The 14,948-nt window shown below is 35.8% G+C and overlaps 1 protein-coding gene across 1 annotated transcript in view; it reads left to right on the top strand.

The window, feature by feature from the left end:
- The window catches only part of LOC112053910 (modular serine protease), a 44,197-nt gene that overhangs the window by 1,881 nt on the left and 27,368 nt on the right, over positions 1-14,948 (top strand). Inside the window, exons 2-5 of the mRNA XM_024093518.2 lie at positions 4,400-4,448; positions 5,862-5,972; positions 7,346-7,399; positions 11,892-12,008. Of these exons, the coding sequence (XP_023949286.1) occupies positions 4,400-4,448; positions 5,862-5,972; positions 7,346-7,399; positions 11,892-12,008 (331 nt within the window). The remainder of the gene's footprint in view (positions 1-4,399; positions 4,449-5,861; positions 5,973-7,345; positions 7,400-11,891; positions 12,009-14,948) is intronic.

The raw sequence follows: 14,948 nt of genomic DNA, 5'->3' as shown, positions 1-14,948 counted from the left end.
ATTTAAAAAAATAGTTTATTTCAGTAACATCAATCGAATAACAAATAATTAAAGGCTAGAGTCTTCTTTTAAGAGTTGTACACTCCGGTGTCAGAAGGCTCCGCTCTTCCTTATCAAGCCGTAATGAAACCTATTTAGAATTAATCCTAGTGTGTAGGTTACATTAGGTATAATGAATGAATAAATGATATTTTATTCATGAAAATGTATGTTTAACATGATGGTACATTTATAGAATTGAGTCTTTATACATTTTACCATAACTGGTGTAAACTGGTGTATGAATTATCTTAAATAATTAAATACATTTTAACGAAGAGAAAAAAAAATAAAACTAAATTAATACAATGTCACAATTACAAAATAATAAGTTACAAAATGTCCATGTCCATAAAATAATCTTGAATGTCATAATAACTTTTTTTAATAATAAATTATAAATTTTACATTTAAATATTGACCAGGGCTTCTCTTTTAGACTATAATTTTGTGTTATTAAGAATTCTTTTAATACTTTTTTGCAAGTATATAAATATAATGGATAATTAATTCTTAATATTTTAATAAAAATTTCAATATTTTGCTATTAAGTCAATAATAATATGTCGAATATTTTAAATGTGACAATGTCATGAAAAAAAGTAATACCAAAAAGAAATAATACTAAAGAGGTTTTCTTTTTACATATATTTAGTTTTCTGTTATTTTTGATTTTAATTTTATGAAAAGCGATTGTTACAAAATTCAATATTAATTCTAGTGTTGGCCTACTTATCAGAAAAGATGTTGTAGCGTCTACGTGTTATGTTCTGCGTAGTTGGTTAAACAGGGGTTTTTTTGAGGAAAACCTTTATGTTCAAATATGCATCTACGTCAGCCTACTAAGAAATAAAGGTAATTCGAACGTTGATGTTTTATAAGTTGAATAGGGATGATGATTAGGTCTGAATATGTTGATTTTTGTGATACAATCTGGTAAATAAGGTCAATGTTAACTAATTTACGCATAAAAAGCAAAGATTGTCTGGATATTTGCAAAATAAATAAGATTATAAAATTTTAAAATCTATTAAAAATCTTTTATCGTAATTAGATGAAAGTTCATACAGTTTTACCTTCCTTACATTTAATGTGACATTTTTTAATATTTCAACTATACACATAAACGCACAAATAACAAAGACATTAGTAATTTTGTTTGAACGCACATACAAATCTAACGATCATTATGACCTACGACGTCATTATTTATATCGTATTATTTTGTATGGGGCGTCCTTCAGGGATCCGCGGCAGCGCCGCAAATCTGACCCTTTAAATCCCTGTAGCTCCGAAAGTAATGATCGCAGATACCCTGTTACTTTTACAAAGTTGTTTTACTATTAGCATACTCTTAATTTATATACAATTTAAAAAACTGTCATCATCACTTTTCGAATAGAAGATTTTTTTTATCAATTTTTAATAGTGTTTTTTATTATATTTAGTATTTTATTAAACACTGTCAAATAAACTAAGGACTAATAAACGAACGAGAAAAAAAATAATAGACCAAGATCCCAGAGCGATCTGACATAACTTATATTTTCATCAACCTGCCAGTTTGTGGAGACTTGCTCTGTGATACTTGGGCAGGTAACAAGTGAGAAAGGTAACTAAAAAAACAGTTGTCTGTAAAGTCGGTTTACTGACGATAGTTGAACGTGATAACGTTAGAAAATACTGATAGAATGGTTACATTTTTCGAAAGAAAATTTTAATTAACGTATTTAAAACAATAAATAAATAAAAAAAAAACATACATACAGCCGAACGTAGAACCTCCTCCTTTTTGGAAGTCGGTTAATAAAATACTTTTCGTTTTTCTAAAATACTGTTTAATAATCTTCATCTTCATATTTAATTTCTTATAAAAAAAGTTGGCAACCCTAGAGCGAGGGAACGGCGCATGACGTCATCTTTTTTCGAGTGTGCAGACTCCATCGAATTATAAGACATTTTCACGTCAAAAGTGTTCATCATCATAATTTTGTCAACCTTTGACTATTTAGACTATGGACCTGTTTCGCACTCAAATTCACAAACAAAAAAGTCTGTCGTTTTTTGAAGGGGACGAGGTAAACTCACACATCGAAAATATTTAACACCATTATGTATATTCTGTGTCCATACACTACACACAACTATAAATTTGCCTCGCAATACACACACGCGTAATTTTTACACAGACTAACAAACACATCCTTTAGACTGTCCACAGAATATGTACCTATATAATAATACAATAATAAAAATCGATATACATGATCAATTTTTTGCTGTTCAGTCACAAGAATCGATTCTCTTAGAAATTGCTTTTATTACAAATTTGATAAAATTAAGGTAGAAATACTTACAAATGAATCCATCTCCGTTACTCCATCTTTTACTAAACTACAAGTTTTTGGCCGTTTTTTATGCTATTCAACTACACAACCCGGAATTTTTAGGGAGCTCTTTACACGACGAAAACGATTACCTATAACAATGAAACATCGATTTTATAGCAACAGTTTTTGTAAACGCGTTAGATCATTGATTTTTGATCTTTGCCAGAGGGGTAACGGTTAGCGAGGCAGGTCCTGTTATTAATGGTATGGTAAGGTATGTAATATGTGACCTTACAACTTATTTTTACGTTACCAATATATATAAGACTAGCGGACGCCCGCGACTTCGTCCGCGTAAAAATCGATTTCAACGTAGCATAAATAATGACGCAAATCTAAGTATATAAAATTTATAATATTTAAAACACAAAAGGTACTATATCTGCTAATATATAGAAGATAGATATATGGTGTCGCGGACTTTTTTGTAGATCTTTTAAAGATACATAAAGCCTCCATACGTTAATTTCAATTTTACACAATGGTTAAGGCAGCGCATGCGAATAAGTCTGCTTAAGAGGATTTTCGGTCCGACCTGTATGACAAAAACTGTGTTAACTCGGCGAATATATACCATACTAATATAAAATAGCCTAGCCTATAGCACTCCCCGATAATGTAGCATTCTACTGGTGAAAGAATTTTTGAAATCGGACCAGTAGTTCCGAAGTTTACCCCATTTAAAAAATGTGTCAAACTTACAAACTTTACCTCTTTATAATATTAGTATAGACTACATAGATATTATAAACTAGCGGACGCCCGCGTGAAAGTCGATGTAAATTTTCATCTACCCCTAACCTACCTTACCCTACCCCTACTCTACCCCTACCCTATTCATTAAGGCTGCACACGCGATGGAAGCTTAAAATATGGAGTAACTTCTCCCGTTTTCCCAACATTTCCCTTCACTGCTCTGCTCCTATTGATGGTAGCATGATGAAAAGTATTCTATAACCTGCCCAGGAGTATGAAGAACAATACGAAACTTGGTACAATAATTGTACCAAGTTTCGTTAAAATCCGTCGAGTAGTTTTTGTTTCTATTACGAACATTCAGACAGACAAACAGACAGAAAGACAGACAGACAAAAATTTTACTGATTGCATTTTTGGCATCAGTATCGATCACTAATCACCCCCTGATAGTTATTTTGGAAAAATATTTCATGTACAGAATTGACCTCTCTACAGATTTATTATAAGTATAGATTAGTCCATGACCTTCGTGGCATCATCACTTATCAGCTTATCAGTAATCATACTTCCGGTAATATAACATTATTAATACAAATCTAGATATTCACACTTCACACTATCACAGCACGTCACTAATATTATAAAGCCTAAAGTTTGTGTGTGTGTGTAAGTATGTTTGTCCCTCTTTTACTCTGTGGCTACCGAAGCGATTTGGCTGAAATTTGGAATGGAAATAGATTTCACTCTGGATTAACACATAGGCTACTTTTCATAACGAAAAATTGAAGATTTTTGTTGGGGGACATTATATAATTGATACTGAAGCTAAAAATATTTTTTTTCGATTTTTTGTCTGTCTGTGTTTTTTTGTTATTCGGGCATCACGCTGAAACTACTGAATTAATTCAAATGAAATTTGGCACGGTTTAAGACCATAACACGGAGAAGGTTATAGGATACTTTTTATTCCAAAAAAAAAATAAGAAGGGGGTGAAATTGGGGTTGAAAGTTTGTATGGAAAGTCCTTCATTATTAGAGTTACAGTTTTAAAAATTTGTTCGTAAATCATAAAAAAAATACGAAATATAATGGCATTCATAAATTTTTATAATCTCTCTCTCTCTCTCTCTAAAGTGGTGAAATAGGGAAAGTTTACATTGATTTCCATGCGGACGAAGTGGTGGGTGTCCGCTAGTCTGTGTGTGTGTGCTTACCATTGTCTGAATACTATGCAAACCATTGCTCTCTAACGTTTAGTTTTTTTTTTTCAGTTACAAAACCAGCATTGACTGCCGTAGCGGATAACAGGAGTCCCTGCTTGTAAGTATTTCCCTTAGTCATCAACATCAACCCATATTCGGCTCACTGCTGAGCGCGAATCTCCTCTCAGAATGAGAGGGGTTAGGCCAATAGTCCACCACGCCGGCCCAATGCGGATTGGCAGACTTCACACACGCAGAGAATCGAAAAAATTCTCTGGTATGCAGGTTTCCTCACGATGTTTTTCCTTCACCGTTTGAGACAAAAACTACAAACATATTGGCAAATAGACAGCAAAGTGATCTTATAAGGATGGTGTATTTTTTCTTTTGTGATAACAATATTAAGGTTGCCTGGAAGAAATCGCTACGTAGCGATAAAGCCGCCTTTTGTATCCTACTTCTGTTCTACTTTTTCTGTCTTGTTATATGTTTTTTCTTATATTGTGGTGAATACAAATTATTAAGTTCAGAGGAGTTTCGAAATAATATTCACTGTAGATCTTCAATACAATCACTACAATCCTACTAATATTAAACGCGAAAGTTTGTATGGATGTTCGTTTGGATGTTTGTTACTCTTTAACGCCGCTACTACTGAAGCGATTTAGCTGAAATTTGGAATGGAAATAGATTTTACTCTAAATTAACACATAGACTTTTTTTTTACTTTTATCCCGAAAAAATCCATGGTTTCCCGAGATTTGCGAAAACTGATTATTTTGATGATATGAATGTTTGTTACTCTTTCACGCCTCGACTGCTGACATTTGTTATTGGGATATATTATAGCCTGGATTAACACATAGGCTACTTCTTATCCCGGAAAAATCCATGGTTCCCGAGGGATTTGTGAAAAACTAAATTCCACGCGGACGAAGTCGCGGGCGTCCGCTAGTTTTTTATATTTTATCTCACAAAGTTAATTTTATTCATAAAATGTTGAGCACTTTTCTGACAGAAACTCTTTGCTAAGATTTAAAAAAGTACCGTTCGTTTTTAGACGGATGATAAAGGTTCTATATTACTTTACGGCACGTGTGCATTTTTCTGTACATTGCGGTCTCAGACTAAATACATAAGGACTAGTATCGCACCCAAATTCACGAACAAAATTTTTCTAAGGAAAAAGAGCTTAGATTTTATACATATCTTATACTAAACTAGCAGTTTTTGTTCGTTTTTTACACCATTTAACTACACAAAAAGGTATTTTTACGGAGATTTTTAACCGACGGACACGATTGTAAACTATGAAACATCGATTCTATAGAGACAGTGTTTATAATCGCATAAGATCGTTGATCATATACTTTGACAGAAAAATAATGTCTTGCGAGGCAAGTCTTTATCTAATTAGTCTGAGATTACGGCACATGTGCGTAATGAGATACATTACGACATTGAAATTGCTGAAATAAGCGATACTTTACGAGCAAATGTGTTATAAATAAATAAATAATGACATTTTCAGCGCAGATGAGTTCTCCTGCAACGATCGGACTTGCGTTAGTCTTGACGTGTTGTGCGACGGAGTAGCGGACTGTACGGACGGCGCGGACGAGCGTGCCTGCGACGGGATAGGGTGAGTGCTAAGAGTTGTGATAGCCAAGATTCCGAAGGGTGTGTTTGTGGCGGTTCTCGTGAGCAAGGTCCAAGTATTTTGATACTTTTCCCAAACGGCTTTAAGCAGATTATCGTCATGTGGAACAGTAATATCAACAATTATTGCACGACGCACTGACCGATCGACTAGCACTTTATCAGGTCTATTGGCTACAATATACCTGTCAGTGATAATCGTTCGGTCCCAGTAGAGCAATGCACTGCTATTTTCAAGAACTAAACACTAAACTAACTAAAATAACTATTACATATACTCCTGTACCTGCGACGGGATCGGGTGAGTGCTAAGAGTAGAGTTGTGATGGCCAAGATTCCGAAGGGTGTGGGTTCGAATCCGGTCTGGGGCATGCACCTCCAACTATTCAGTTGTGTGGATTTTATGATGTTAGATATCGCGCGTTTCAAACGGTGAAAGAATATTATGTGTTCTCACGGGGACAGGAACTACGCGGGTGAATATAAGAAGAAGAAGAAGAAGAAATATACTTTATTCTACATTGAAACAAAAATAAACAATAACTTATAATAACACTTACTTTACTTAAAGTAATGTACAAATGGCGGTCTTATCGCTAAAGAGCGATCTCTTCCAGACAACCACTGTGGAATAAAAAAAACGTTGCACCGATTCGGGTATACGCACACAAAAAAAACACACACACACACACACAAAATAATATATCAATCACTTGGGGTAAAAACTTTTTTTTTCTAATTATTAAGTATCTAACTTTCAGACCCTATTTTAGGTAGTGTTGTGGTTCTCAAAAGACGGTCTGGGTCAGTTTAGGATTTTATATTTGCTAAATTGTCTATTATAGCCATGATAGCTCAGTGGATATGACCTCTGCCTTCGATTCGGACGTAGGTTCGAATCCGTTCCGGGGCATGCACCTCCAACTTTTCAGTTGTGTGCATTTTAAGAAAATAAATATCACGTGTCTCAAACGGTGAAGGAAAACGTCGTGAGGAAACCTGCATACCAGAAATTTTTCTTAATTCTCTGCGTGTGTGAAGTCTGCCTATCCGCATTGGGCCAGCGTGGTGGACTATTGGCCTAACCTCTCTCATTCGAGAGGAGACTCGTGGTCAACGGTGAGCCGAGTATGTGTTGATAATGATGATGATGTATATATAGCTTGGCAAGTTCGTTCATAACACTCCTGATGGTCCGCGCGGGCCTGGAGGGGGTAGCGACGCTTCCGCGCGCCCGACTCTATACCCGCGTCGTCCTTCCCGCCCCGTCGCCCGCATATCATGGGAGTGATTACAACGATCTTACCAAGCTCTAAGTACCATAATAATTTTATTAATCTTGGATTTTCCTTCTAGAAAATTGGGGACTGACAGATGGTACAGAGTGAAGCGTCAAGCAACACCTTGCCGGTAAGATTAAAATTAAATTTTCAACAATGTCAATATAAATATAAAATACAAAACACTATTAATAAAAAATCAACCCTCCCGCTGCGGGACATTTGAGTGTCCAAGCAACCGGTGGTCAGGGCTCCAGAGTGAGGAACCTCCTCACAATACGCGCCGTCTCAAGAATCACTGCCTTTTGTATCCGACTCTTGATCCAACAGTTAAGCGAAAGCTTCTTAAGGTGTTGGTCGAAGCTTTTCGCTATAAGACCATTGACTGAAACAACTATCGGAACAATAATAGTTGACTCAACATTCCACATGGCGGTAATCTCGTGAGCAAGGTCCAAGTATTTTGATACTTTTTCCTTTTCGGCTTTAACCAGATTATCGTCATGTGGAACAGTAATATCAACAATTATTGCACGACGCACTGACCGATCGACTAGCACTATATCAGGTCTATTGGCTACAATATACCTGTCAGTGATAATCGTTCGGTCCCAGTAGAGCAATGCACTGCTATTTTCAAGAACTGACGCTGGGTCGTACCTATTATTATTATTATAATGTCGCTCACTGTCATTTGGTAATGGCGGTCTTATTGTCATTTATGTAAGGCGCTGTCAATTTTAGTTCAGGTTTTAGCAGCAAGACTTTTTTCGTGGCGCGGAGTCTAGACATAGACTTAAAAAATAGGCAGACTCTATCTCGCTGTCAAACAACTGAAGCACGAATATCTATGTGTGAGTGTGAAGGGTATTGCCAGATAAAAAAATTAATTGACGCTATCTCGCTGTCAAATAACTGAAGCACCATATGGCGACGAATATCTGTGTGTGAGTGTGAAGAGTATTGCCAGATATAAAAAAATATTCACGGACGGTCTGGCTTCAAATGTTTACGTAAACTCCTTTCCATAAGATAAGTCCCCTAGACGCGGCGCTAATGTCTTAATAGCGCCCATTGTCATTTGGTAATGGCGGTCATATTGTCATTTATGTAAGGCCTAGTTCGGACTACTTTAGTATTTTAGTCGAGTACGAACGATTTTGTTTTTACCTTAGTACCATGCTCAATGACCTCAGCAGCGTTTCTCAACAGGTGGGCCTGAAAATGAACATGGCCAAAACAAAAATAATGTGTAATGCTCATGTATCGCTCCACCCAGTTATAGTTGAGAATGCTGCACTTGAAATTGTAGACGAATACATATACTTAGGACATATGATCCAGTTAGGTAGGTCCAGTTTCGAGAAAGAGGTGAACCGTCGAATCCAACTAGGCTGGGCTGCATTCGAGAAACTTTGCGACATCTTTTCGTCCGAAATTCCTCAGTGCCTGAAGACAAAAGTCTTCGAACAGTGCGTGTTCCCAGTGATGACCTATGGTTCCGAGACTTGGTCGCTAACTATGGGCCTCATAAGAAGGCTCAGAGTCACACAGCGGGCGATGGAACAAGCTATGTTAGGAGTATCTCTGCGTGATCGAATCAGAATTGAGGAGATCCGCAGAAGAACCAGTCACCGACATAGCTCAACGAGTTGCGAAGCTGAAGCGGCAATGGGCAGGGCACATAGTTCGAAGAGCCGATGGACGTTGGGGTCCCAAAGTGCTGGAATGGCGACCCCGCACTAGAAAGCACAGTGTTGGTCGGCCCACCAGGTGGACTGACGACATCAAGCGAGTCGCAGACATTTGCTGGCTGCAGGCGGCTCAGTATCGTGATGTTTGGAAGTCCCTACATAAGGCCTATGTCCTGCAGTGGACGTGCATCGGCTGATATGATGATGATAATGATGATGATGACGAACGATTTTTGGAACGGTAAATCCAAAAATTGTTCGTACTCGACTAAAATACTAAATTAGTCCAAACTAAGGTTAAGGCGCTGTCAATTTTAGTTCAGGTTTTAGCCGCGGGACTTTTTCAAGATAAGGACTCTACTCAATTCGTTTAAACGAAATAGCATTATTGGGATGCGTCACTATTTAGTTCAGGAAACGGTATCTGGACTTTTTACTACATCTATCTTTTATGTACATAGGTTTATATAATAGATTAAATTAAAATACCTAAAACTTAACAACACAAAATGAAATTATGCGTTTCAGCTCAGAATTGGGTAGGTACATAAAATTTAATTTTATTGCATAATACCTATTACTTAACAGTATACTAATTAAAATTAATAGTTGAAGTAACTACTTACGCAGATATTATTTTGATCGCTAAAAGCGGCAAGACGATGACGTCACCGATTTGTAAAATCATCAGATTCAGTTGTATGGGCGTCCAAACAAAAATACAAATTATTGTTTTATGTTATTTGTGCGCTTATGTTTAAACTTCTCCAATCAATCAATCAATTGTATTTATTTGCAGATACATGCATTATACAACGTGTTAGGTAAATAGTGTAACATCCCGAAACTTACTCATATATTATGATCTTCTAAACATAATTCTGTGTATAAAATTATTAATATAATAAAAAAAATATTTCATACTAAATTTTAAAAATTATATTTTTTAAAAATGTGTTCTTCTTCTTAAGGTGCCTCTCCGACTAGCGAAGGTTGGCAGTCAGATTCTTGAACTCGTCTCTATCCTTCGTGAGGCGAAATAATTGTGCGGCGCTCGCGATCCCGGTCCACTCTCGAATGTTTCTCAGCCAAGACTTCTTTCTGCGACCAACGCCTCTTCTACCAGCAACCTTTCCCATCAAGATGAGCTGTAGAAGCTCGTATCTCTCGTGTCGTAGCACGTGCTCTAGATACGCGACTTTTCTCGTCTTGACGGTCTGCAAAAGTTCACGCTTCTGATTGACGCGTCGCAGAACTTCGGCATTCGTCACTTTGTGAGTCCAACTGATAGCCAGCATGCGTCTAAAAGCCCACATTTCGAACGCTTCTATACGTTTCCTGATGTCCTCTTTTACTGTCCAGGCTTCACATCCGTATAGAAGTATGGGAAAAATGTGTTGCATAACCCTAATTGTATTTGAAGTATTTTCTATCAAAATTATTTTATTTCAAATAATTGAATTGATTTGTTACCTTTAAACCCCGCACAGCATGAGGCTTTCTTCAACATATTACATAACACAGTTTCATCACAATGCCCAGTCACATTAAACTATGAATAATTTTCAATGTTGAATGAACTTATCTTTCGTCGTAAATCCTACGAACTTCTGTTAATATGGCATTGTTAGCACCAACACATAATCATGTCATATCATATTCACTGTTAGAATAATAATTCATACTTAAAATAATCACTTTACGAAATATTATAAAACTTTACGGCGCTACGGACTAAAATGGTACATATCTAAATGTTATGGAAAACTGTTTGACGGCTTGTGTCAGATTCTTTTTTCACCATTTAAATGAACCTTTTTGATCCTCTAAAATTCATATGTAGAATGGGGATCATGACTAGGTTTGAATATATTGATTTTTGTGATACATTCGGTTAAATAAGGTCAATGTTAACTAATTTATACATAAAAAGCAAAGATTGCCTGGATATTTGCAAAATAAATGAGATTATAAAATTTCAAAATCTATCAATTTTTTTTATCGTAATTAGATGAAATTTCATACAGTTTTAGCTTCCTTACATTAAATGTGACATTTTTCAATAAATGAACTATAATCATAAACGCACAAATAACAAAGATATAAGTAATTTTGTTTGAACGCCGATACAAACCTAACGATAAGCGAGCCAACGACGTCACTAAATCGTGCCATTTTGTATGGGGCGTTTTTCAGGGATCCGCGGCAGCGCCGTAAATCTGACCCTTTAAATCCCTGTAGCTCCGAAAGTAATGATCGCAGATACCCTGTTCCTTTTACAAAATTGCTTTACTATTAGCATACTCTTAATTTATATACAATTTAAAAAACTGTCATCATCCCTATTGTCATTATCAATGTCAGAATGAAAGTTGTCCATTGTGTTGAAAATTGAGAAATTTCGTTGTTTACATTTAATTTAATTTGCGTACAGGTCCAAATTTAACTGAGGTGGATTTGACCTGATCTGATTTTCTCATGGCATCCGGAGTAATGTGAACTGTGTCCAGAGTCCGTGTATCTTGTTAGGTACCTACTGTACGAATTCCCAAGTTTTCCCAATAATAATGTAAGAGTCCAATGTCAAAAGCTTAGCTAGGGTTGACACCTCGAGGTTTTAAGCAAATTCTTTTTTTATTTTTATTTTTTACAAGTTAGCCCTTGACTACAATCTCACCTGATGGTAAGTGATGATGGAGTCTAAGATGGAAGCGGGCTAATTTGTTCGGTTTCTACACGGCATCGTACCGGAACGCTAAATCTTTTTTGCTAAATTCTTGAAGTCCTCACATCTTCCTCAGGATTCTGACTACGAAGCTCGTATTTTTTTATAGGCATGTATTACTTCTCCATATCTCCTGGTTGACGGCTTTATAGGTTCCTTACCAGACACCTTGTATAATCAAAGTCTTCAATTCTAATTCACAGTAAGAACCAGTGGCAGTGTCGCGATCGAAGCTGCATCAACGTCGACGGGAGATGCGATGGCGTGGTCGACTGTCCGGACGGAAGCGACGAAACTTTCCCACTGTGTCGGAAGAGTCAGTACGTATTTATCATCCTAGTGATGTCTGTGATAAAAATACATTTTATTATATGGTAACATTGGCCTGGTATGGCCAATGTTACCATATAATAAAATATATTTTTCAAAGATGGCCTGAATGGAAACATAAAGGGTACATATAAAATGAAGATAAAAGCTGAAGCTAGTCGTGCGGTAACCGGATAAATTATATTATTTAATTTAAGCTATTTCAATAAAAAAAACAGAAATAGGGATTTAATGGCGCACATATCTTCATATGTGCTTTTGTGTGCGTATATGAATATGTGAATGGGCATGATTGGGGTGCGTCACTTATTAGCTCAGGAGACGGTGTCTGGACTTTTTATTACATCCATGTGTTTGGAATCCGCATCGGAGAGAAATAAAACATCCAAGGCACTCGGCCGCTCCAAATGCGAATCCTATTTATAACTAAACTAAAAAACTTCACAATATATAGGGGAACCTGTTGTACCTTGACCCCCGTTGTACCTAGAGCCACTTAGATTTTTTTAATGTTCGCACTTTTTTTCGACTCTTTGTCTATAACATAGTGCACTTTGAAAAGACTGATCAACATGAAGTTAGTTGCAGGCGGCCATTGCATCGAGTTTGCATGGGAGATTAGTTTAACGTTTTCGCCGCAAAAAAGTAAATTATTTAACATTTTTCATTTCTTTTATTACTTCTGTTATTTACTACATATTTTTTTTAAAACCATTTGATTCAAACAAGTACTTTAGCCAAGTTTAGAATGTAGTATGCTTAATTGAGTTAATCATAACCTCCATACTTACATGTGCGAATAAACATAAATGTGTAGGGGTGTTGTACCTTGGTCATATGGTCAATGTACATACATTCGAATGTGATATTGTTAATTCTGTTTATCTCATATTATTATTTTGTTGTTTTTTATACAGGTAAAATTCCTCGTAGCGAAAACAACATCAAGGGAATCCTTTTTCTAAAACAGAACTTTCTAGTGCTATCAAACTAATTAAAGAAAAACAATTCTCATTAAGAGGGGCTGCTAAACAGTTTAACTTGTCAAGATCTACTTTAAAGAGGCATTATGAAGACTGCTTCAAGACTGGTAAAGATGCGAGCGACCTTCATGATAATTTAGCCGTGAAAAAGTTTTTATAAGTGACGAACAGGTACCAATACCAATCGTTAGAAAAGGAATAAATAAAAAGTCCAAAAAAAAACTAATTCCAAGAGGGAATATTACTCAGTCCCTGAAATGAATAGATACTCGGAGTTTATTGATTAATTAAGATACGTTTAGTCCATATAATAATCATTACAAAGAGAATAAAGACTTGTCGCTAATGTCACAGTAGATATAACAAGCAGTAGAATAACTCAGCCGTATTTTTGAAATAAATACCTACAGCCGCGCGCTCCGTAAACATGTGATAGGGCTGCCCGCCTGCAGCATTTTAATTACATTTGCCAACTTTGTGTTTCTATTTAGTTTTGTGACTGTAAATATACTTTTTTTTAAATAAACAAATAAAATACTTTGTAAATTGTAGTAAAATAGGAAGTGATCAATAAAATGCGTGTTGTTTTTTGATTGGTAGATTTAAATAAGGCTGATACTAATCAATGATCTTGAAGGACCTTCATATATTTATTTTGGTATTACCACCACACTAGGTGACCAAATAATAAAAAACCGGTCAAGTGCGTGTCGGGCCACGCGCAGTGTAGGGTTCCGTAGATTATGTTAGCACTTTAATCCCTTATGTAATAACACACACAATAGAATAAACGATAAAAAATTGATCCTGACTTGGCATGTAGGGAAGGAACCACAAAAAAAATTGAGATTGACCGGGTTCGCTACTTTACTAAAAAAATCTGGATAGGTATATTAATATCAGCCGGCTCTTTACTCTTTTTATTCAAATACATTAAAGTATGAGCAACACAATAATGTTGTTAAATTCAAACAACTTCTTTACTTAACTTCTTTATGACATTAAAATACAGGTATACAAAACATACATGTCATAAGATTTAAATCTATGTATTACATAATAATCAAAGAAAACAACCTAAATGAAGAAGATAATAAATAATTATTTAATAATATTATATTACCGTTTTCGTCATTTACCTATTTACACAATTTTATTATTTAAGCATTTATTTATATATTTTTTTTTAAATTATGCCTTTAGAATACAAAATATTAATCAAATTTATAAAAATAATAGCCCACCAGTTGCGAGGCTTTTTTTCCTAGTCGTCATAATTAAATATCCAATACACTTTGCGTTCGTCACCGCGGCACAGTCGCGACTGCCTTCACCCTACGATCACCCCACGTTCGGGGTGCGTAGGTATAGCTCGCGTTTCGACCTCTAGTATGAAGTCATCCTACTGGTTATACTGTGCTAATGTGATTAAAATGTTTAATTTAGGTGTTACGAAAAATACTGATTTTATTGATATATATTCTACTAGCGGACGCCCGCGACTTCGTCCGCGTAAAAATCGATGTCAACTTTCAACTCCTATTTCACATTCTATTTTGCAAGTTTTATAACTTATACCTAATAAATAATCCACTTATCATTTTACATTTACAAATGTACCTAGAAAAATTAAGGACTTTCCGTACAAACTTTCTACCTCTACTTCACCCATTTCTGATTAAGTTTTCGCGACAAAAAGTATCCTATTATCCTTCTACGTATTATGGTCTCAATTCGTCTTAAGTATCATTTGAATTCATTCTGTAGTTTCAGCGTGATTGCTGGTCAAAAAAAAGGCAAACAGACAGACACAAAATAGAAAATAGGCTTCAGTATCGATCTCCTACCTCTACCCTACTCCTACCCTACCCAAACCCTAACTGTATCCTACCCCTACCCTACCCGTACCCTACCCTACCCGTAATCTTCCCTTTCCCTACCCCTAGG

This window comes from Bicyclus anynana, chromosome 26, assembly GCF_947172395.1.
Source record: "Bicyclus anynana chromosome 26, ilBicAnyn1.1, whole genome shotgun sequence".
NCBI classification, from domain to species: Eukaryota; Metazoa; Arthropoda; class Insecta; order Lepidoptera; family Nymphalidae; genus Bicyclus; species Bicyclus anynana.
Note: the sequence above shows the minus strand (reverse complement) of the source record. Positions and strands in the feature narration are given on the sequence as shown.